This window comes from Serinus canaria, chromosome 7 (assembly GCF_022539315.1).
Source record: "Serinus canaria isolate serCan28SL12 chromosome 7, serCan2020, whole genome shotgun sequence".
NCBI lineage: Eukaryota > Metazoa > Chordata > Aves > Passeriformes > Fringillidae > Serinus > Serinus canaria.
The window spans coordinates 17,687,181-17,712,481 of NC_066321.1; the positions used below are offsets into that span (position 1 = coordinate 17,687,181).

At 37.4% G+C, this 25,301-nt stretch overlaps 1 protein-coding gene across 12 annotated transcripts in view; it reads right to left on the reverse strand.

The window, feature by feature from the left end:
* Positions 1-2,893: 2,893 nt before the first annotated feature.
* Positions 2,894-25,301, reverse strand: part of COBLL1 (cordon-bleu WH2 repeat protein like 1) — a 77,338-nt gene continuing 54,930 nt past the window's right edge. For 11 of the 12 annotated variants that reach the window (XM_050976709.1, XM_050976711.1, XM_018911479.3 and 8 more), the window contains 7 exons: positions 20,834-20,978; positions 19,814-19,882; positions 14,382-14,640; positions 11,915-12,000; positions 8,959-10,571; positions 8,164-8,346; positions 2,894-5,442 (listed from right to left, as the gene is read on the reverse strand). In XM_050976709.1, coding sequence (XP_050832666.1) covers positions 5,356-5,442; positions 8,164-8,346; positions 8,959-10,571; positions 11,915-12,000; positions 14,382-14,640; positions 19,814-19,882; positions 20,834-20,978 — 2,442 coding nt within the window. In that variant the 3' untranslated portion in view covers positions 2,894-5,355. The remainder of the gene's footprint in view (positions 5,443-8,163; positions 8,347-8,958; positions 10,572-11,914; positions 12,001-14,381; positions 14,641-19,813; positions 19,883-20,833; positions 20,979-25,301) is intronic. The other variant, XM_050976710.1, reaches the window with a different exon arrangement.

The window sequence follows — 25,301 nt, forward strand, 5'->3', positions numbered from 1 at the left end:
TTCAGTCACTTGTGAAGATTTCCTTGGATGCTGGTATTTTAGCGTGTTCTTGTTGCTCTGGCTGGGATGACATCAAACGTAACAGGCAAAGCAAAATCTGCCCTGCTTAGTACTGAGAACAAGTGGTAAAATAGATGAAGAGGCTAAAGAAAATTTATTCCATCAGTCTGGAAGACCAGGAATTTCTGAAGAATTCATTCTAGTACTGTCTTAACAAGGACGGCTTTCATTTCATGTTTGTTATTTGTATTAACAGTGACCCAACTCTCATTTAAAAGTGTACCAGTTGTTCTGAGAGTATTGAAATGACTCAGGGTAAACTTAAGAATAAGCTTTCCACATTACCCCTCAAACCCCTGTTATAAGCATTCTTTGGGAATGCCTAGATACTCATGGAAACTAATGCTTCAGAAATCACCAAGCAGATTTGTTGAAACAGAAGACTGTTGTTCTTCACCCAGAACAGCTGCTATCAACAAAGCAGCCACTAAAAATACACTCATTGTACAATCCCAAACTGCTAACAAGCAAACATCTCTGGTGTTTGTTTATAATGGCACTGCTATGTTATGGGCACAAGACTGTTCTCAAAGTTTGGGAAGTTCACAGAGGAATTACATTCCTTATGTGGACAACTTACATTCCAATTAAACTCTTTGGGATTCTTTTTGGGACTAGAGATCTATTTCAGCTGGGAATGACACAGCCCTAATTATTTCCAGGTCCATACATGCACAATCACTCTGAAATAATACTAATAACACTACTAAGTTGAAATTTCCTAAAATTATTCATTTTCTTTTTAGATACATTTATTTTTCCTTTTCCCAATGCTAAGAGATTTTCTTCCATCAGTATATTAGCAAATGTGGAACATGCTGCTCAAGAAAAGCATCCAGATGAAAAAAAGCAAAATTCCTTTTATCTCTACCTCATCCCTTCTCCTTCCCCCTCCCATTATTTTTTTTCTCTTAACTGTCTGAAATAATTTAAGAATTATTTAGTCCATTAACAGTTGTGGTGATCTTTTCATGGTGATGGAGGGATGTGAAAAGAGAAGTGTTCACCTCCTCTTTCACTTAAACATTAGCTGTTTGTGAATGTGAGGTTTCAAACAGTTAAAAATGAGAAAACTGTACATGTCTTCCAAATATGCTGCTTGAAGACATAAACCCAGCAAAAATGTAAATTTCTTGTGTTAATAAGTAGGAACAGATGACAAAAAGTAAGGCAACTTTATGTAAAATATATTGCAATAGACTCTTGAAGAAGAGTTTCCGTTTAGTTCCCATACCAAATAGCTCTTTCAAGGAAGAAAAAACAAAATTAAGTATTTAAGTTTTTAACAAGCATAGTTTACCATACTTGGAAATTTCATGTCATTCATGTCAGCAAGCACACCTCCCCTCTTACAAAGCTACCCAATCAGAAATTTTAAAGAAAAAAAAATCCATCCTAGCTGTGATTTTCAATTGGGTTGTATAAAATAATCCCCCATAGAAGGATTATTTAGAAGGAATAGACGGAAGCTTTTCAATTAGAAGCTGTGAAATATTTCCATTGATATTGCTACAGCTTTGTTTTATCACCAAATCAGACTTCATAAGCAATCTGTCTACAAGTGATATTTCAGCTATGCCATCAACAGCACTAACAGAACACCACAGCTCCAGACCCTCAGACCCTTCACAGCATCCACAAACAGTTTTGGGCCCATGACTGTGGCAGTTCCAGCCCAAACACATGATTTTGACTTCAGCCTCACAGTCAATTAACCAAGACAGAAAAACTAAGACATGATCTCTTCTGCAAGGAACTCTATTTGTTTGGCTCCCAACCCACTTGCTTTGTCATTTACATTTAGTCTTTTATCTTGCTGTAGTTGTCCAACACCTCCTATGATGCAGTCTGGCCAAGCATTCAAGGATGTACCCCCTACTGCTCAATAGCACTTTTTCCTTGTTTCTATTTAACAGAAGTATTGCAAACCTTTTGACAACTTAAAACAGGATTCTAAGTAGCTCCAACTGAAAATGTTTGCTTTGGCTGGTAACAGCTACCTGAAATAAACAAAGATAAAAGTATTAGGTGCTGTCACGTGTGATACCATGCTTCTTGACCACATCCACATAATTTCCATGTCTTCCTTGGAGAGTGTCATGTCGTATGTTACAAGTAGCTGGAAAAACTCAGGCACTGATTACTTAATGTACATCTCAAAAATGGAGATGCTGAGTGGTCCACCATCTTGCAGCTGCAAAGTATGAGAGCTCTTACCTTGGCCATACAACCTTTAGCCACAAGAATATTTCCAAAAGTTGTCTGGTGATGCTGTCCCAGCAAAACTGCTCCCTTCTCCATCGGTAGTCTTAGTTTATTCTTCTGTAGAATAAACTTAAAAATACATCTTCTATAATAGCTAACAGTATCATTTTTGCTACCTAACTCCTTGCTTTGCTAGCCCTCCATAACTTGAAAGCCCAGGAGTCTGAACTGTGCACAGTGCTGTGTGGATACCTGCTGCTTCTTCAAAGAACTGGTACCAGTAGGTTATAATGCACCTTCACTGGGGCCTGCTGTTTTGTCTGGACAATTACACTGACATTTCATTTACTATCCTTTCATTCCCAAATATTTTGACTACCATGCAAAAGCAAGGAGATTATAAGAGGTATGGTGTAACTAGCTGCCTCCTGTTGGAAAACATCTGTGATACATGTTGTCCAAACTGTAAGTATTCTTGAGCTCAAAAAATAGTCCGTTTACCCTGCACGTAAGGTATCCACAACAAAAAATAAATGCTGTCTAGCTTGGGCTTGCAGTTACTAGAAACACTTACTTGCAACTTGAGCAGAAAAAATTTTATGGTTGAATAATGAATAAACACGTCAAGTTCATCAACAAGAGTTTCTCTAGTAGACTTTAATAAAAGAGTGTAAGAAAAAAAAAGCATCTGTAGAAATACAAGAGCAAGATTTAAAAATGTCTTACATATACATGTTGGAAGAAGAGGGAAAGAGAAAGTTTAGCTAAACAAAATTGCCAGCTAATCACAAGTCTCATTGAAGAGTTTCACAGTACTATAGCATGTGTAGACATTTCAGCTAGTTATCAAGCAAGTTCAGTTACACAAAGAAGAAACCCTAAAATTCAAGCAAGGTGGTTTTAATCTCTATTACATAAGATGACATTTGCCTTCAGGAGTTCACATGAAAAGGCAGTTTATTTTTAATATATGTGACTAAGAAACATTCAGTAGTACAGTTTGTTGTCAAAACTAAAGAAAATAACAAAGTATGGTTATTTGAACTTTTTCCAAAATAAGAAATTGGACTATGTTGATTTGTTTGAAAAAGAGAAACATCATATATATTTGTATTAGCACAGATAGAGATTAAAATTATTTTATTAAATAACTTTGGTCACCTTGGCAGAGAATATCTACATTTGAAAAAAACCCTGTAACTCCCACACCCCCAAAGTACAAGGAAAAGACTCTTTGCACAATGCAACCCCTTCTCTGGCAGTTTCAATCAGCATGGTGTATAGGAATGCCTAAAACACAGACTTCAAATATCACAACGAGCACAGACTAGAATCCAGGAGCAAGTTACAATGTTCAAGTCTGTCCCTCAAAACACTGTGAAATCTAGAATGTAAGCCCCAGTTAGAAACTAGAAAAGCCCCTATATCTTTTATCTCACTATTTTCAAGTGAAGGTTGAAACTTTCTTTTGCAGTGAGACCCTGAAACAGGTCTTTTGAACTACCCTGTGAGCTTCCCCCACACCCAGAATGAACTCTTGATTGGAGGCAAGAACGAGGAGGACGTGGAAGTGGTAACACACATTGACAAGGGAATAAGATACAGGAGAGAAAACAGGAGAGAACAGCCATGAAAAAATGTTCTTCAGATCTCTTTATGAATTTCTATTTACTCAAACATTCCTTAAAGGGTTTCAGCATTAAGTTAACACCATAACTTGTAATTGGTAATTGACTCTGTACTGGGAAAGGAATTAGACCTCTGTGAGATTATTGCACAAAAACCTGGGAGCAAACAATTTGAAAATGCACATATAGATCAGTTTCTGAAACTGAGTTACATAATGTTTCTAAAATACAATATATATATATGTATGTATAGTTAGGGAATAGAAACTAAATACAATTGCTTAATTTTAAATCAAGCACAAAAATATTTTAATATGGCAAATACCCCAGGACTTGCTGCATGCATCCATTATGCAGCTATTTCATCATGATTGTGGTCATATTTCCACCCCTCCCACAAAATGTATAATCTTGACAAGAAACTCAAAATAGATAAAATACAACGTCAAACATTTTCTTTTAATAGATATTCCTATTTTTGTATTTAATGCTTCATCTATAAATATGATACCCGACATAAGCATGATTTATGTGTTTTGGTGCTGTTTTAAGATTGAAATATATTAATAAGTCCAAAGCAGTTCCTTTTTTAGTTATACTTCTAGTGAAAAAAATATTCTATTTCATTAAGTATCAAAACTGGAATTTGTTTTTTATTAGTAAGTGACTATATGTTGATGGTTACTTAAAGATATAATTAGTTCACAAAAATTATTGCTTATCTGAGTGCTAGGTAAATACTATATACAGATATTTAAAGAGTAGTTGAGAAACATCATGTCATGCTACTGTTAAGAAAAGGTTTTGAGTATTACAAAAGTTTCCAATAATTTATGTCCTGATTTTTTTGTGTGTGTGCTACCAGGAAAAACAATTACAGGAAAGTAAAAAAAATAATCCAAATACATATCCCAATTACTCTCTGCTAAAGGAACAAAAACATCTATTTTTTTTTTTAGACAGAAACAAAGTATTGCATTGAATTAAGATTTCTACTAATTACAATTTTAATTTAATAAAGTAATATGGAGGCAGCATGTGGTATATTTAAGTTCATACAATCTGTTGAAGTAATACACAGTGGAATATTAATTATTTGATCTAAACCTTTTAAGTCGCTTCCAATCTGTAATTTCAGCATAGTGCTACACATTGTTCAGTCTTGAAGGCTAAAATCAAGAATCTTCAATTCTCATTCTGTCATAAGCAAAACTCACCTACACCTTGTCTTAAAAATTTTTAGCAGCATAGTCAGCTTTATAAAGATAAAAAGGCAAAATATTACTATAATTTACATATTCTAATAATCTTTTCAAGGCATCAAAAGACCCAGCTTGAAATTGTTATTACCATTGACAAAAATATATTAACATATACTTGCATTTACACTGTCAAAAATTTGTAGTTAGTATTAAGGTGGCCTATGAAGCAGTAGTAAAGTGCAAAATATTTGGTATAATATCTAGGGATTAGCCTTAGCTTCTGTGGAACACAAAGGATTAAGCCTGGCTCGTCCATTGACAGCTATGGTGTTTGATGGAGGACCAACCTGGAGGCAGCGTGGGGGAAAAAAAAAGAAGGAAAAAAAATATTAGAGAAATGTTAACCTAAATTTCCAGATTTTTCTCTCTCTAATGTGTTACACAATGTTATTTAATTTAGTGGTTTTCTCATTGCAATGGAAGACCTCCTATATGGTTTCTTAACGAAGCATATATTCCACAGAATAGGAAACAGAACATGACTTAGAAACATATTTTTTCTGACTAAAAATTTCATGTATAATTATTCAAAAGACACATAATTTTTAGTCCTTCTCCATGCCTGGTTGTAAAGAAGTACTTTGAAAACATCACTAAACCAAACATTTTTATTAAATAGTGAAGACACCTGATTTCTTACTAAACCTTCTAACACTTCATACCATGGCAATGTTTCTTTTACCAGAAGCAAACCATAACTTTTAGCAGAGGCAGCCAAAGCCTGATTTTTAGTGGAACTGCATAACCCAAGTGCACAGCTCCAACTGGAGTTAATGGGAGCTGTAGATGCTCCAGAACCATGAGAGCCACATACCACAGCACACAGTTTACTAAACACAATGAAAACATTCTCAAGAGAAAAATCGTTAGAAAGGAACCTCACTTGACCCATTTTAGATTAGTAATTACTGAGGGCCCTTTTGAACAGGAAAGACCAGCAACACAAAAGGCCACAGATCTCAGCACTGCATACTCACAACATATTAAGTAAAACAGAGGGTGAAAATAAATTTAAGAACCTGGCAAGTCATGCCAGGATTTTATTTTTTAAATTGCTCTCAGAGCTGCAAGAAGAGAGATTATGGTAAGAGGTAAAAAGAAAAGCAAGTACCTGACAGACATCTCTCATTGTTCAAATGGATCAGATTATTACTCCTTTTCCTGACTTCAGCATGATACTGGAAGCTATGAGGTGTATGCATTCTAGAAATCCTCTCAATTCTCAAAAACTCTTTGGGGTGCAAATAACTTATTGATACAAAATGCTTCATTTCTCTGTCCCACTACTGCCAGTTCTCCGTGTCAAACATAAAATGAGACCATGTTTTTATTAAATTTGCTGTAGGCCAAAAAAATCTCTTTCTGCTGTCAGACATACCTGTACCACAGCATATGCACTCTGGGAGTGAAAGAACAGCATGTACAATTTTATGCTTGGCAAAACTTCAGTGAGTTCTTCACTGCATTTTGTTTGTGTTCCAGGGGTTTTTTTAAGCCTAGTTCAGATTTCTGTGCTGCAGACTGATCTTCTTTATGGTTACAGCTTCTTCATTATTATAATTTCTTATTTAAAAGTACAGTCCTTTCATCACCCCAGTCTCAACATGTAATTTACTGACAAAGCACATCTCCCACCCACAGAAGAGAAAAAGAGGGGAAAACCAATTTCAGTCATTATCTCTCTCCCCTTCCCCATGCCATTATTGTACCTAGACTGATAAAGACTATATGGGTCAATGCTACTCTAAGAACATTTCTATTAAAAAGAATGAATAAATAAACGAAGTGGCATATTATTCAGAATGTAATTATGCAGTAGAAGAAAAAAAAAATCCTAAAAATATATGCAAATGCAATCCAAACAGTATTTCTGGTAGAACAGATTTTACCTCTAACAGATTTTGAACAATACAGCGTTTCCTTAATCTTATCCTGTTTTTAATATGGTTACTGACATGCAGTTAGAAGCAATTCTACAGTGTATTATATACCATTTTTACTGACTAGAGTTCAAACCCTACTTGAGCATGCTTGCAACTTTTCCAGGAAACTCAGTCTTCCTATTTACTGTAGAAAGGATGGGAGATTTACAAGCCTCAGAGAGGCTGTTGCACTACTACACTGAAACAAAAACCTATGAAACAGAACATTCCACTATCTGACCATTCACTGTGAGATTTTGACCCTAGGGAATCAAAGACTTCCATAAAACAAACAAAAATGTCCCTTCTATCCACCTACCACACAGGACTACATTCTTTCATGTGGAAAAGGGAAGAAAAAAAAACCTACTGAATTTCATTGACCTTCTGCAATGAAAAATTATTCCTCAAAACAGAATGCAAAATACTAATGTGAAGTCAAGAAAACTTTGTGAGACTATGATTTTTCTGGTTGCAAAATTAAAACAGTAAAGATTTTAGAAATGTAGACTGTTTTATCCAATGAGAGATAACAAGGTTAATTTTAGGAGAGAAAGTTTTAAACCAGGTGGGGAAGGGGAAGATGGTCTTCCAGGACTGTTGACAAAACATTGAGAAATATCTTAGTTATGATGCCTAACATATTAAGGACCTGATAAAGTGTAATAAATGGGAAAATTTTCTTCAGAATTGTGTGTTGTCTGCCTGCAAAAGGTTGCAGCCATGGTCTAGAAGAAAGCTGCTCAGGAGGTTTCTAAAGCCACACCATTTCAAACCATGTAAACACAAACAAGTCAGATTTTATGGACAAGATACTTAAGGATAACCTTAAGATTTCTATTTCATTTCAGGAAGGTTTTGATTACACTTGTACTGTATGAAAATACAGGCATTTGAAGCTCTGTGGGTGCATTCCCCATTATTATGCAAAACTGACCCTCTTCCCCACCTCCCTTCCCATTGTTAGGAGACCTCTTGGCAGCAGTTTGTGCCAAAACTAACTGCTTTTAGAATCAGGCATTAGTATGGTAATTTTGAAGGAAGTACCATGAGTTCTTTGTTTTGGATGCAATGATGAAAACTCACCCTTTTCAATTTGGCAGCAGCTTCTCCAGAGCGGATTGCAGCCAGCAGGCTCTGGTGGATCTGTTCGGGGTCAGCACGCGGGAGCGTCATCGCGGTTTGTCTCTTGGTGACAGGGCGTGGGTGGTCAGGGGAAGCACCTGACTGCGCCTGACTCTTCTGCTCACTATGCACATGGCTGCCTTTCTATAAAGGGAGGAAGTGGAAGGAAAAGAAGCCAAAAAGTTTTCATCTGAATTAGTTATAAATGGAAATCTGAAACAACCTGGCACAAGGTTGCATAGCAAACTGCTGCCATTTCTAGTGTTTGCTTGGTTGAAGATTTCTGACATCAGCCACATTTCCAGCATAGCACATAGCTTCTCTCTCAAGTAATTATGCTAACTCCATTCAAGTGTGCTTGTGGCATGACCACTTGAAGCCAAATGGATCATACCACTCAGAATTAAATTTAAGAAACCAACACAAAGAACTATAAAGCACAAATTGTAAGCACTCCAAACATAAGTATTACACAGGATATGTGACTATTTAATTTACAGTTCTTTAAAGTAGGGAATGCTAATTATGGCAGGAAATAATTATTTCCAATCATCTGAAAGATGTTGCTTTCATTTTTAACATTCCCTGTGTATTCCTGCACTTTATTATAATACTGTGCTGCTGGTGGACACCAGGTGGACAGGGTGTTTTCCTTGCACAAATGCATTACTTTCTGGCCAGGAAGCGGTTCAGAAACAAGCCTTTACATCGGTTGCACTGGATCCACAGTCAATTAGTATTAGAAATAAAGTTTACCTTATCCATTAGACTACTTTGTGAGCCCGCTGTTATGGTCTGTAAGGAAGGACCTTTCACTTCAGGCATGGAGGTAGCTGAAGAGAATCCAGCTGCCAAAGGGACAGAGGAGAGTTCCACTGGAAATTCCTCTCTCGGTGCCTGGCTAGTGATCGTACGCGTCTTATTGAATGATTGAGACCTTTTGACGGCAGATGAGACAGCAAGAGCAAAAGGGGATGGTCTTGAGCTGGAGTATGGCTTTGGAACTGCAAAATTTCTGAGAGTTCTTAGATTCAGTGGTGCTGGAGGACAGGAGGGAACATTTAAAGGCTTATTGCTTTTAACAGGAGAAGTGGAAGATTCAATGATTTTTCCATCATCAACTTTTTCTTGATCTGCAGGAGGAGAGGGAATACTTGTTTTTTGTAAAGCCAAAGAAGTCAAATCAGGTGATGAGATTTTTTTACCCATCTCTGTATTCTTAACTTCATTTTGAATTGAATTAGGAGCACAAACTGTGCTTCTGGCAACCGCAGATGTCACATAGTGACCTGATGCTCTTCGCTGCATCTGCAGATAAAAAGAACTAGGCTTCATTGTAGGACTTAATGGACTTAATGTATTTGACTTGTCCTCAGTCTCAGAAGAAGCATTTGTATTATCCAAGTTTAGCATCAGTGGGACAGGCTGCCTGAAAGACTCTCTTTCCATCTGGTTGCTCTCAGTAGTAATCTCAGCTCCAGAGGTCACAGTATGTTCAGAAGTGCTGTTCACTCTCTGCAGCAGACCATTTGCTGCTGCAGATTCATTTTGTGACCCCACCTGTAAAGGACCCACACTTTTTGACAGATGAGGAATTTCAGTTTGCACTATGAATTCTTTGGGGTCTTCCAAAGTAGATACCTCTTGATCCTTATGATCTGACAGAACTTCTGATTCCCAGCTCTTCATCATTTCTAAGAATTTTGGAGGCACTATCTTATAAGTGGTCATCCCAATTTTTGGTATGTAATCCCTTGTAATTTCATTAGCAGGTTTGGGTTTAGGTTTGGTGTCCTGTCTATAAAAAGGCTGACCTTTTACAGGATAATCATCTGTAGTTTCAGCAGTGATTTCTGGTGAAGCAAAATCACTGCCATTTACATAGATGTGACTCTGGTCTTTTATTGGTATTACTTTTTTATGAGTAACTTCTTGTGTCTCAAGATCTTGTTCCATTGAAGTATCTTCACTCTCTCGATGCATTCCATGCATCACTTGGGCAAGGGAGTTGCTCTTATCTCTGCGGTGCTGAGGAACCAGTTCACTAAATGTGGATGATTCAACACCCTGAGGATCAGTAATTTCCTTCTGCACAGTCCTTCCCAAATTGCTATCCAAAGTCTGGATTCCCACATCCTGAGTTTTTACTGTGTCCAAGCCAGTTGCATTTGTTTTGCCATCTTGCTTTTCTGAAATCAGTTGAGGATAATTCCTATGACTTACAGAGATGTCATTTTTACATGCCTGGCAGTTTGATAGTCTGTCAACTTCAAGCTTGTTATTCTCTCGAAAATCTACTGTTTGAATTTCGGCTGTCTGAAATTCTTTCCCTTCTTCTGTTGTTGGAAGGAGTTGTGCATCACTGTGATCTTTAAGTTAAAGAAAGATTCCAAAATTATTACAAATGCCAAAAAGATTCAAGCTTCTTTATTACATCATGAAGCTCTGCATCCAGTGTACTCAGTAACAATTACTAGCTTCTCACTGATGCTAAATTTCCCATAACCCTTTTAAAGATATATTTGTATTTGACTAATATTGTCAAATAATTATATTCTAACTCAAGCATTCTTCCTTAATAAACAGGTTACAGATGCCATGCATTGACTTAATAGAAAAAACTATTCCACAACAATTATAAAAGTGCTAATGAATTCCAGTTCGTTTTATGGGCATCAGTGACTCAAGAGATCAAGGACTATTCAATATCCAGTTAGAGGCGGTTTTTATTTCCACACATTAAAACTTAAGAACAGAAGCCACAAATGTTACAAATCTTGTCAACTACACCTTATGTATTTGTACAAGTGAACAGTCAAAAAACACGAGCAATGGACACCAGCAATTTGCCAAACCTATTTTTCCTATCCTTTAGTTGGTCTGATAATTCAATTTTCTACCCTGGAATAAACATGCGATCATCTCCCAAACACGTGAATATTTCAGTCAAATTGTTTTAAACACAATATCGGTAAAAATTAAATTTTTCAGGAATAGTCATATGGAGTGGTATTTTGTAGGGGGGAAAAAAGCCTCATTTCATATATGCTATAAAATGGTAGTTAAAATTTATATCACATATAAATAGGACTTGTGTTGTTATGATTTATTAACAGAGGTGCACTGAGTATAAAAGACTGTAGAAGGTCTAATATATAAATCTGAAAAATCAGTGTCACAAAAAGAGCAAAATAAATCAGTCAGGCCACTAAATCCACAGAGAAATTTATGACCCATTAGATGCATAGGATGTCGTCATTTTGTTTCAGATCAGTGTGTCACTTTCTTTTATTTGTGCTTAAAAATATTTGCATTTTCATGCAGAAAACTCACCCTAATTTCATAAGCAAAGAACAACTGATGGCTTCTTCTTCCCCAGTGGGATGTGGCAGCCATGTCACCCCAGGGCAGGATTGCCTTTGTGTCCAGCCTTTTCCCTTCCTCAGCACTATCCCACCCACACCATCCTATAACAGCACGACGCAGCTTTGACTACTGCTAAAACAAAAATATATTAAAAACAAACCCCAAAAAAACCCCAAACTGCAGCCAATTCTTGCCACCTCATCTCAAAGAAAATACACTAGAGCTAGAGCAAGAGTAAAGAAAATAATCTGATTATAACAATCCAAGAGTTGATTATACAGCCATTTCTTCAAAGGAATAGGAAAGTTCAGGCTTCAAGTATTAACAACAAGTAGAAACTACTCACCAACAGTTTTATTTTGATCTAAAATTTTAAGCTTCCTGTCTGTTTGAAATCCAGCATCCTCACTGCTTATCTTAGTCTGTAGTCCTCTGCAAAGAACAACAGTACATTAAATATGCTGGTATCATTCATTTCAGTAAACACAAGGAATGATGCAAGAGAACTGGCAATATTCTCCAAACACAGATGGACAAAACAGAACTGCTCTGCCAAACACTGGAATACTCAACAGAATCGATTAAAAGAAGAAAAAGAAAAAAAAAAAAAAAAAAAGAGGAAATGCTGCCATGATATTTTACCAAAATGACATGCAGCTCCACTTGCTTCTGTGTAAGCAGATGATCAGTCTTCCCTTGTCTTCTCCCCCTTCTTTTGTTTATATGTGCAGTTTGAACAACCCACTTCCCAATAGCAACTCCATTCCAGTGAAGCCACAATGGTTCTTCACTCATATAGTGTTCTGACATTCCCAATCTAAAATGTGTCCCTGACTTTGTCCCCACTATGCTGCATGAGACACTGACTGAGTATGAACACATGAACTGAGCAACACAGGCTTCTCAAAGTAGTCCCTTTAAAGAAATACCTTGAGAACAGCAAAGAAACACGTATACAACATGTTACTTGCATTCTAAACATCTTGGAAAACATACAATATCTATTTTCCTCATTTTTGGGGGACAAGAGAACTGAAAAATTCAGAATAAAAATGTCATATTTCTGGGGGTGGGGGGGGGGGACATATTAAGTCCTTGGCTTCAAAAGTTAAATGAAAAAGGCAAAAATACTTTAAAATTTCTTGATATAATGTTATTAAAACTTCAAACTTTATTCAAGGTATTTTTATAATACGTAGTTAGAACTACTGGCATTATGAAGATTCCAAATTATTTGCCACATCAAATGCATTAGTTGTCAGAACCAGTGCCTTGAGCTGACACAACTGCTTTGAATCATTTAAAATTATACATTTCTCAATAACCATCCATGCTCGCGCTGTCTGTATAGTCCCAAACACACTGTAAGTGTCCCATAAACTGCTGAACAGGAGCATATGCTCTCAAAATTATTGCTAGAAGAACAATAAAGCTCAGTCCTGCACTCTGTTCTCTTGCTTAGTTCCATTCCTTTTAACAGAGCTGGGTAACTGAGCTAAAACTATTAACAGGCTGAACTAGATTTTTAATAGGAATCAAAAAAAACCCAAACAAACAAACAAACAAACAAAAAAACCCAAAACAAACAAAACTCAAATCAAAACCCACCAAATTCAAAAGCCACAAAACACCATGGAGTACCATTACAGAAATTAATGGTTTTGACTGGAATATTTCTAAAGCCAGAGTGCAGTACCTTCTACCTGATCATCACCAGGCATGAAAGACATGAAAGGTTGCTACCAACTCATAGGGTAGAAGGGAAAGAAAAATCCCCTGGACAATTAGGAAACTGGCCCAATAAAACAGGCCTGAAAAATGGCAAATTCAAGACAATTTATTAGACCCATAAAGAGGAGAGACACCCAAGCAACTGGGACAATGTTCACCAGGACAGAGTACCACAGATTTTTGCAAAGCCACATTTGGCCTTGGACTGACAAAAATCTCCCTTCAAATACAAGTTAAACCTCTCTTTACTACCTTGAAAGTTCTTGGCTACCAGGGCAGTCACACGTTTTGGCTTCAGTACAATAATCGAAATAGTTCTTTCAATTTAATTTGGGAACAGTAGCCAGCTTAGTTGCCCCAGGGAACAGAGAAATAGTGAATTACATTAACACAATGGGACTTCTCTGGACAATCAACATTTATTTCAAGCAGGCACTAACTCATGTTGGAAACCTGCTGAGTCAGGTAGTTTAACAAACATGCTGAAGGGCAAAGGTACAGCATCACCAGAAGGGAAAAAGAGCAGTTAAGGAAACTAATGTGTTTATTCTTTAAAAAGCTGAATTAACTTGTTTTCCTGAGAGCAAATGGATTGAGACAGGTCAAGACCACATGTAAGGAAAAGAAAAAATAAAAATTAGAGCCAAAACAAATATGCAAGCAATAAGAATCATGCCCAAAAGAACAGAAATGGCTGATGTATCCATTTTTCCCCATCTGCAAGAATGAATTTGTACATTTTCATTTAACTAATCAATCCAAATTTTTTTTCAGCATTCTCCTCTAGTAAATACACTGGGCATTTTAGAACTGGGTTCAGCTTTTCTGGGCTCCAGCTGTTTGAGTAGTAAGGAAAGGGAAGATTAAACAGAACTGCAGAACACTTCATTGTCATTTTTGTTGAAAAGCTGCATGAATTACTGGGCACAGAAGAGTGCTACAATGAAAGCAAAGCATATTAAAGCTCATTCCTCTCTCACAATTCTCTATTCTGTGCTTCACAATGAAACAGCACTCTGCATTTTATTTGCCACCCCCATTGTCCCCCCAATGCTCCTTTCTTTGTCACAAAACGTACTTACTTGCCATCTGTGCTCATATTTTCTTGTTTTTCTTCCCTGAAGCTTTGCGAGTTGTCTGTGGGAACACTGCCAGGAGCAGGAGCTGATGAAGCAGGATCATTTTTGTCATTTCCCAGGGATACCTCAGCAGAGATGAAGGCTGCAGTAACCTCTCCTGTCCCAGGAGAGGTGTTGGTACTTCCACTGTCCTGTCCCTGTTGCACACCTATTTCCTCCTTTTCATCAATCTCCTCCAGGTTATATTCTGAGCTCCTTACATCTACAGTCACAAAAGAAAGAAAAATAAAGTAAAAATACCTTCAAACCAACAAAACTCAAACCAACCCACAGCTCTCAATGGAGGTTGTAGATTAAAAGGGACTATTCAGGGCAGTCTAAATAGTTTGAAGAAGGAAAACAGATTTTTTTTTTTTTTCTTCACAATTCCGGTAAATTTAAAAAAATAATTTAAAATTCAAGAGATCTATTCAATCTTCACAGAATCTTCTGGATCTTTTCAATTTTCTGTATTGACACAAGAATATACTGATCACCATGCTACTGTCCATCTGGTTCTGTATCTGTACCTACTATAAAACATTTTCCATATTTAACCCAAGTAGTGAATTAAGATTGTTACATATATTTTCATTTATCTCATAACCCCAAATTTCATGGAGGTAGACAGTTGCTTTTACCCAGACTTCTTGTACTTCCATTAGCCCTCCAGTGAGTTTTAAAACACATAGTTCCTCTATATCAGAGTAGAAATGTTCAAGAAGTAAAGAGCAACTGAAATACCAATTTTGCCCATGGTTTGAACAAGTTTCACCATCACTATGAAAAATTTGTGTCCTGTCCAGTGCTTCATGTTACAGTACAAAAATAAAGTTCATAGAAAAGTGCTAATCCATTAAAATACTGACATTTGCAGCCAGAGAACAGTTCAGCTAAAAGGTTGAGTTGCTGGATTACGACACAGATAAATCAGAGTACTTGAACTAATAAATACACCTGACCAGGGTACTCCCATCAGCTCTGGGTGCACTGACACCTGTTAGAGACAAGCCTTGCACTTGGACAATTAGGTTTCAGTCTAAGCAGCATCAGTAAATTTCCAAGCGTAAACCAAAGTCAACAAAGATAACAAAAAGGAATACTGGAAAGTCGCAGACCCCAGAGTACCAAAAAAAAAAAAAAAAGACTGACAAAAATGTTAGACTGACCTTTCTTAGCAGGTATCCTACATGGTATCCTACAATGCCTCTGGTACCTCTAGAGAAGTACAGTGTAATAAGAGAATGTATGTATTGGACAAAGGCTCAGTACAGAACAGAAACTTTGATGTTTACAATAGGGTCATTATTTAGAGTTCAGTAATACCAAAGATACTCATTCAGATTTACAGAGAAACTACAAAAGCCAAATATTTCACTGTTTAATTCTTGTTTTTATATTGCAATCTTGTAATAGTGATTTGTAGTTACACATTAAGCAATGTGATAAACACATGCCATAGTGCTGAATGCAGAGGCAATTTAGATCCCCAAGGAAAGAAAGGCAAGACTGCAAAGTGGTGCAGGTGAGCTCCTTCCACGTGGTTTCAGCACAGGTACATACAAATATGTCACGTTGGTATTACAGGGACTCCTACAGGTTTACTAGTCATAAGGGCCTTCTCTTCCTTTCATTGTCCATCAAGCCCTTTTCCCCCTAGGGAACACTCATACCCAGCAGCCTCTTACTTTGGGGCATCATTTTGGTGATGGCAGTATCATTTCATGTGTGACAAGTTAAACGGATATCTGTCAAAATGAAGAAACAAAGCGTAACAGAATGTGAGCAAACATTGGACTGGCTAAGATTATCCCACAGCCCATAAGGGGCTCTCTAGAACATTGCCTCCTTCACTGGTGACACCTATTATGCCATGGGCCTGAGCCATCACCAATGACAGGAACAAAGACTGAGATTTTCAGACTAAATGCTCTATGGAAACCTGAAATAGACAACAAAGAAGAGCCAGGACTTCTGACAAGAGAAATGGAAGCATTCTGGAGCTGCTATGGCTTTGTGCCCAGGCACTGCTGGCATTTACTCTGCTGCTTTTCCTCTGGAGAGGAGTGTAACAAAGGCTGAGTTGTAGCTATACTCCTGGGATAGAAACTTAGCTTGGGTTGGTAGGAGACATTCCTGACATTCCTGCTATGTGAAAGTCTGTTCTTTGCTGTACTGGAAACACTTCCAAGCATTGGGGTCAACTAACCTGACCTACAAATGGATAATACCAAAAAAAACCAGCCCTCACATTTCTTAAGAAATGCTCTACCTCATCTGTCAGCATAAGATCAGCCCTGCTTGCTAGTGGATTTTCATCTGTTACTGGGTCTGGTTCCAGGCCTGGGCCATCACTGCTGCAGGAGAATAAAACCTGAATACATTCGAACACAAACAACATTTAAAAGCCATCCTTCACTTACGTCATGCAGGTAAATCCCTAGGGAAAGCACTTCAGAGTCTGATTTGTTTCCAAACCCTCACTCTATAGCTTTTACGTGCAACATATTGCTAGGAAGAAGTTACAGCAATACTGGCCACATACTGTTGCCTTACAGCTTATACACCTTATCTGTGGTTCCATATGTAATATAAATTGCATTTCTACCAGCATATGGTTTATTCTCTTGGAACATTAGTCACTGGGTTTTACGTAGCCCTAAACCAATTTAGCTAGAGTTACAGTGTGTCACTGTGAAGGCAGATCTATAGATAAGTACACACACGTATACACACACACACACACACCACCCTGATGACTGAGATACCCACTGCAAGTCTCCTTTGAGCTGTAACAATACCCCATGCCCAGCAGAGAACAGGCTGGTGCTACTCTGTGAGCTTTGCAGCACAGAGCTCTTCATAAGCACCAGAGCTGGAAAGCCTGACTACCAGCATGCAAATCTGCTCTTGACTCTACAGCCCCTAACAAGGTGCTTAAGAAATACTGTAATCAATAGGGTTATATCAAGGGATTTGTTTGATGGAAATTTTTCTAAAAATTCTGATTTCAAAATTCATTTTGAATACTGTTTTACTGTCTTCCCTAGAAAAATAAAGACTAAACATTAATTAAACATTGGGAAGGTGAACAAAAATCATAATTGATAAAGAGAATTGGTTTTTATAGTCCCAAATGTTCACATTACTTCTCTGTCAATGCTCATTCTAGTAGACGTGTGTCTTTAAACTACTTTTGTCAAGGTGCACACTGTTTTTACACCATGGGAAAACTGTCATTTCACAAGAGAAATGGTGCCTATTCCATATACATTTACATATAATGTATATGTGTCTAAGTAGTGCATGGCTAACAGACACCAAATTGAACATTGCAGTGGTTCAGTGGTCACAGCTGAACAAAAACTCACAATGCTTCCCAGATGCCTGACAATCAAAACAGGATTAATCCAAATGGAAGAACTCCTGGGTTTTGCTAAAGTTAAAATTATGTCCAACTTTACAATTTAAGTGATACTGAACTATTTAATCCATTTAAAACAATACCCAGACAGGGATAATTTTCAGACTAGGAACAGGACAGGTGCACTGCATCTGATTTTGCTGCAGGTTAATATTGTTCCTCCCAGCATGAGGGGCTTTGCTAAAAGGACCCTTTATACACAGACCTCATGACAGTTTCAGAGATGCCACCAGAGAGCAGCAGTATCCCATGAGAAAAAAAGAGGCAATGAAGCTCTGCTATGTGACTTTTATGTACATTAAAAAAAAACTGCACTACATTAAGTCTTCAGCAAAGGACACTGCATGAAGACATGAGGAAAACTAGAGACTGAAGATTGTCACTACCTGCAAAGGTAAATCCAAGGGCTCAACATAGACTGCCCTAAGCCCAGTAAGGATGATTACCTTTTTCAATTTCTTTCCATTACAGCTTAAATTAAAATATTTAATTACAGAACTCAAATGCCTGAAGCAGAAATTTCTAAACCTATGGAAAAATAAACAAGCCATTTCTTTGAAGTTCAGGGTTGTTTATCTACACAGCACTTGTTCATTACTGTGATGGGAAAGGCAAAAATTCTAGCACAGATCAACAATCTTAAGATAGAAACAAGTACAAGAAAACAAAAAACTCGATTTAAAATCACAGTATGATAAACTTGCTCCTCTTAGACCCATTGCATTTGGAGGGACAGTTTTCAACACACAAAATTCAGTGCTAACAAACAAACCACTCACTCAGAATTGATTATTCTCTTTCACCTGCTGCAACAGCTAAGACAAGGAAAGGTTACAACTTTGTGAGATCTTCAACCCAAGACTCCACAGTACAGGTTCACACTCCCATTTAGTACATTACATATTGTTTCTACTAAATGTCTTTTTCAATAATTTATGTGAAATCACCCTAAACACAAACCAAGCACAAGTTTACTGATTGCTCCCCCTTTGCCAGAGACCTAGCATCCTAGCAGATGACTTTCAGCTCTTGTGGTACATTTTTGTTTTACCATTCAAAACAATTTGACTGGCATCCAGAATAAAACAGCTGGAAAGCTACTTAAAAATTCCTGTCAACTAGCACAGTAGCTGAGTGCTTAGCCTCATATAATGACAGTGGCACTCCAAAGGCTTAGCACTTATATACTTCATTCTTATTAAATTCATTGAAGAGTTATTTTTTCAGACTGCACTGGCACTGATTATTCTAAAAGCTTCTGCAAATTTTAGAAGACTTCTAGATGTTGTATACTGTAACTGAACCCCACAGTCTGGTGCTTACAAACAACAGTATTTCACAGTACAAACTGCATAAATTTAAAAAAGCATTATGTTCAGCAGCTAAATAATTGTATTTTAAACAGCTATACTTTCATAAATCACATTTTTTGCCATAACACCCAACAAATAATTTAATGTATAAACAGCTATTTATGCATTCAGTTTAGATTTACAACTTATGTTTTCAAAGGCTGTTCAGACGCCAACCAAAAGCCAGGCACAGATTTGCTCCTGCCCCTATGTTATTCAGGTCAAGGGCAGCACAAGGCAGAGTTCTAAAAACAACACTGGGCTAAAGCTTTTGAAAAGCTTGTTACAAGGTACAAAAAAAAAAAAAAATCACAGAATTTCTGGATAGTTCTTTTCTGTAACTTTTAAGGAAGGAGAGAAATCAGGAGCATTTGGTTTATTAAATGTAAAGCACAGATAGCAATACCAAATATATTGTATTTGTGTCTGTAGACCACAAAGGTAAAACATTCTTATTTTAAAAAGCCACATTTCTACTTCAAAGGAAAACTTAATTGATCTGAAGCATTAAATTTAGTTCTATTTTTATGACACATCTATAGTACAGTAATTTATTGCTATGAATTTTTGTAACTTGCTATGAAGTAAATTTTATCAGTACTTTTGTAGAAACAACCAACCTGTTTCAGGCTGCATTTCAGTGGCTCTTCCTTCCACTTCAGTGGAGGCTGATTCTGTTGACTCTGTTACTGCAAAAAGTGAAGCAACAACCTTTACCACCTCTCAGTTTCAGCACCAACAAAAGTTCTAAATAAAATGTTAGATTGTGGTCATACACACAAAGTGATTTCTTCAAGAAACTCCTCTGAAACAATTAGTTTTCATTGTCACATTTTCCAGATATTTTATTCTCAACTCTTAGGTATTTTTGAACCAGAAAACTGAACTTCTGATCAAACAGAAGAAATGTAAAAAACAAGTGGACATTCTCTACAATTCTTCTAGTCAGTCCATTTGCTGTTATACTCTCTCTGATCCAGAGTAGCCAATTTTTTCTCCCTACCCCAAGCAGTCCACCTGAGTAACATAAACCCAATTCTCTACTTAACCTAACTATAATTAATTTGGTATTGTCTGGGGTTTTTCTCTGATCTGCATGCTCTAAATACCCCTCTTCCTCACACTTATGGGAAAATATCTGAAGATTGATGAGGAGGATTGTAAACACACTCAAGTGACTTGCAGTAGGGATGCAAACCCCCACATATATGATATTAATTGCTTTTTAATCTTGTGTGTTTGACAAGTAGAACACCTGTGTTCAGATAACAGAGGCCTGTGATTAGACTTATGAGACCTGCTGGAGATTCCTGCCAGCTGTGGGTAAGATCAAAGCACCGTGGTAAATACACCTGTGTGAATCCCTGACACAGAGGAAGGGAGCAGGTTTGGCAATTGCTTGGCACGGGCCGAGCTCTGCGGTGCCCGTGTTCCCACCTGGGTTCCCACCTGGGCAGCTCTGCCTGGGCGCTGCTTCCAGGCTTCCCTGGCTGGTGAGGTAACACAAATAAATGCCTTCTTTGCGTCGGCACTTTGGTGGTTGCTCACTTGAGGTTCTGATCTCATAAGGTGGCATTACCTTAATGCTTAGCCAGCTATGCTTTCTGTTGCCTTCCAATTAAACAGCATAAAAAGATTACCAGGCTCATTACTGCTTTCACTTTGATCTTCTGGTGCTCTGGAGGGTGGCAAGGGCGCCTTGCGCTTCGTCCTGCGCAGCGAGGAGTTCACGGCAGCGGTGTCACTGAGCGGCAGGGAACCCTTCCGCACCAACCCCGCAGCGCCCTGCCGAGGGAGACAGGGCAGCAAGATTATTAGCAGTCAGTGGAAAACAGTGAAACAGCTCCAGTAATTATTCTCCAAAAGTATTTATAATATTCATTTGGGAAAGAGAGAACGCATTACCAAATGTATTGTGTTTTTCATCCTAATTCCTCCAAGGAGTTGGTTTTAAAAAAAAAGATTTTCTCGAGTAATTGAATATATTCACAGACGTGCAACGTAGAGCAATAAAAGAAAATCAGTTGTTACATAGAGTCTAAAAGATAATTTGAATTTTTTATGCCCAAAGGCTATTCTACAAACCCAAAATAAATCTTTTCTAAAAGTAGCTAAAATCATTGGGGAAAGAAGTTTCAACTACATCCTACCACAACGACATAACACAGTGTTTCCTTCTCCATTCTTTCAACAGCAGTCCTAACTGGCCTGTATGCATAATTAATATGAATTTCTTTCCCTCCTTGATATACCTGAACTTTCATAAATATTTTTAGAATGCCTTATTTCAAAACTTATCAAGTATAACTGTCTTAGAATATTTAACAAAGTTAAATTTAGTAAGTTCCAAAAAAATTATAGTACCTACTGATGGTACAGCATAGTGATGTCCCCATTATTGTAGCAAAAGTAAAAAAAAATCTTAATTCACAAGTAATCAAAACAATATAAAAATGGACAAAGGATACCTGCTGAAGACCTCATATTTTTATGATATAGCAGTCTAGTTGCATTTTAAGCTGTTTTTAGAAACACATTCTCTGTCTCAGAAAGACAGTGGTTATAAATTTGCCTGCCATTCTTAACTATAATTTGCTTTATGCTGAAGAAAATGATATCCACATCTATTGGACAGAAAATGTTCAGGATCCCAGAAATAAAGGAATGCATTTTGGAACTGGTCTCAGCTGCCTGTTTCTGTTGTAATTCTGATTCCTATCACTCGTCTACTCAACAATAAAATAAAATCCTGCAGCGACATTCATTTCTGTCTAGGATCCACACAGCAGTTGGGTGTGGGGTCATCTCCAGAGAACTTCTCTGTGCTTCAGTTAACCAGCCTGCTTCACAAAGCACAATATCAAGGAACAGAGAAGGCATAAAGACGCCCACATATTCTTGTTTCACTGACAATCCTTTCAAAAACATCAGACAATAGAATTGTTGACCGTGTCAATTTCCATGGAAAAAGATGCTTATCATTTAGAAAGCTACCACTGAACAAATATCCAAAGATTCCACAGTAAGTGGGATATTAACGACCAAAAGCTACAGCATTTGGTCGTATACAATCAAATCTATAAAGAAAAATACAAGAGAAAAGATACTGTCACAAGGTATCATCTGTCAGGCAGTGTTTGGCAGCTCCCATGAGATTGCAGTACAATTCCTGAATGGATGAACAGGGCTTTGAATGAAAAACTATCCTCTGAGCCACCCTGGGCACCCTCAGTCACCTGCATTGTCCCACCCTGATACCAGGTACAACAGAGCTACAGATACTGCACTATAAGGAGCACCACTGCCCAAAATGTACACACAACTCTACCCTCCCCTCTAATGCCAAAGCAAGTAACTCAAACCTTTTACAGCAAAGCAAGAGTCAGGGTTTGAGGGAGAAAACACAAAGCACAAGGTGAAATATTCTTTTAAGAACACCAGAGGATAAGAACACAGCACTCCTAATTAAAAATACTTGCATGCTTGAGTAGCTTTTAAACAAGTCAGTTTCCAGGTATTTTTTAGAAACAACAGATTAAAATGTCACACAACAAAAAACACTTTACACTTTTATAACTTCTTATTCACACTTCCAAAAAATAGTTCTTAAAAAGTAAAAATAATTAATAGCATTTGGCCTTTGAATTTACTCAGGAGGGGATATAAAATACAATATTATTTCCCCAAATGAGGATTTTTTTGTTGCTGAAGTATTTCCTCCTTAGAGTTGGGCAGTTGTGTTTGTCTGCCCTCTGGCAGCTGTGCTCAGGCTGCAGCCCCTGTGCTCTGCACAAAGCCACACTTCCCTGTTCCAAGGTCTGCACCTCCCGTGCTGCGGGCAGGCTCGCCCAGCGACTCGGCTGGCTCTGAGCTCTGTGCGCGCGCTCGCCTGAGCAGATGTCACCAGAGTTCCCTTCTGCACACAACAAGTGTGTCTGTGGGGAGGGGGAAATGTTCTCAGCATTAGAGCACAAATGCTACTAGAAGATTTTTATAAGCCTTTCTACTGCCCTTTGCATCCAAAGAAACAAACAATTTGCAAAGAGAGATTTCAAGAAAGTACTAAATGTTCCAGTTAAGGTTCAAGTGTTGAACAGATTTTCTCAGGAATTATTCAACATATGAATATTAAGAGCTTTCAAATCCTAACAAAGGCTGTAATGTGAAAACAGTACTTTAAACAGATGGAAAAAAATTAAAATTATGTTATTAAGACGTATCTGACAAAGCTTTGGAATATACATCTGGGTGTTCATGTGTCATACCAACTGCCAATGATAACCAGTGCTTTATCAGTTACATTTAAATTAAAATTCTTGTTAGGATCACTAAAGTAATTAACAGTGTTTATGCAGAAACACCAGTGAACTCTGTTGTAACTTCTATAACATATGCAGGAGTTCTACTTTTAACACCATACACCCTCTTCATCCTGCATCAAGCAAGGGTGGATATGAAAACTTTTTAGTCTCAAAGTTGGCACCAAATCCCATCCAAAGCTAACACTAGTGGATGCCAGTACTTTCTGCAAGCAGTGGCAGACATAGGGCCTTGTCCTTCTTTTTATTTCAAAAACAGCAAATAAAGGTAATCAAGGCACAGTAATTTTGAAGCTGCAACGGAAGCAAAAAACCAAAAAGCATTTGGGAATGAATACAGTGGTATGGGGCATTTCAGTGTGCTGGAAAGCCTACCTCATACCAAGGGTCACTAGACAGAGATTTTCATATCACCACATCCTACCTCTTTTGCTCCATACACACCTATGTTTAACAGAGAAATATAGGATATATTTCTCTGTTATATAGATAACAGAGAAATATATAGGGATAGCAAGCACATAGCTACTCATATTTCTAATATTTCTTTCTTCCCTTTTTATATGCAGGCATATGTCCAAGGTCTAACAGCAAAAAGCATGGATTTGCTCCGACAATAACTCATGCACTCAATTTCTATTACACGGCTTAAGCTCCCCAAAATACTTAAACTTAACCTAAGTACTACAAAGGAAGTAATATACCCCTGATCTATTGGAAAGAAAAGACACAGAGAATATATTTGAAGAAACTCAGCTGGTGATATTCTGTCCAAAAAACCAATATGACTATTTTCTCCTAGGATTTATCTTGCTGGTAGAGAAGCAAATACAGTAAAGGAGTAAAGTTATCCATCTGATATACTGAAAAGTGGATGCATTCAATATTCGTCACCAATTCTGAAACATTTAAGAAAAATATCACATTATCTTCATGCAAACTCCAGGTAGTCCTGAGCACTCTCTACCCTGGTACTACCCAAAACTTTCCTGCTGCCCATAGTGCTCAATGCCCCATTGCCCACCTTCTCCTTTAAAGAGCTGACCACCAAGCTGCAGGCAGACAAGTCTCTGGTGTAGTTTCTTCAGCATGGAACTCACCCCTCACAGAAACCCTAACTAAGCTGTCCTGCGACAATGGCTAAAAGAATCTTTTCAGAAATACTTTATAGTTTAGTTGCTTCTCACCCTTCCCCCATTCTCCCATCTTCTTCTTCCCTTTCTTTTTTTAAGAGGTAGCCTGGAGATTTAGATTTCTGTAGGAGCTAGGGTTGTGTAAGTAACAGCAATTTGTATTTCTAGAGTTGAGAAGTTCTATTTTAAACTGTAAAAGTTTTAACTAAAAATCTTCACTTGTTCCTAACCAAGCATAGGTTACACATGCTCCTAATAATAACTGTAGACAGGGTAAGGAGAGAAACATCAATGGGATAAAATGCAGATGTATCAGTCAAGCTTTTATAAATAAAGCAGTAGGAAGAAAATCAGCTGTGGCATTTTGGGCATAAGAAAATACTTTTCTTTTAAAGAAGTGTTATTGCTAAAAAATTGTAACCACTATTATGAAAACTGTGAAGATACACAGACTAAATTATACAACAACACTTTGCAAAAACCCTTGAGAGTCCTCTCTACTTGCAAGTGTATTTAAACTTGCTAGTTCTAAACATACTTCTGACAAAAGTCATCTTGCCCAGAACTAGAACTGACAAACAAGTGAGAGATGTCAATATTAGAGACCAACATGCTTATTTCCCACTTGATTGAAATAGAAATTTGCTGGATAAACA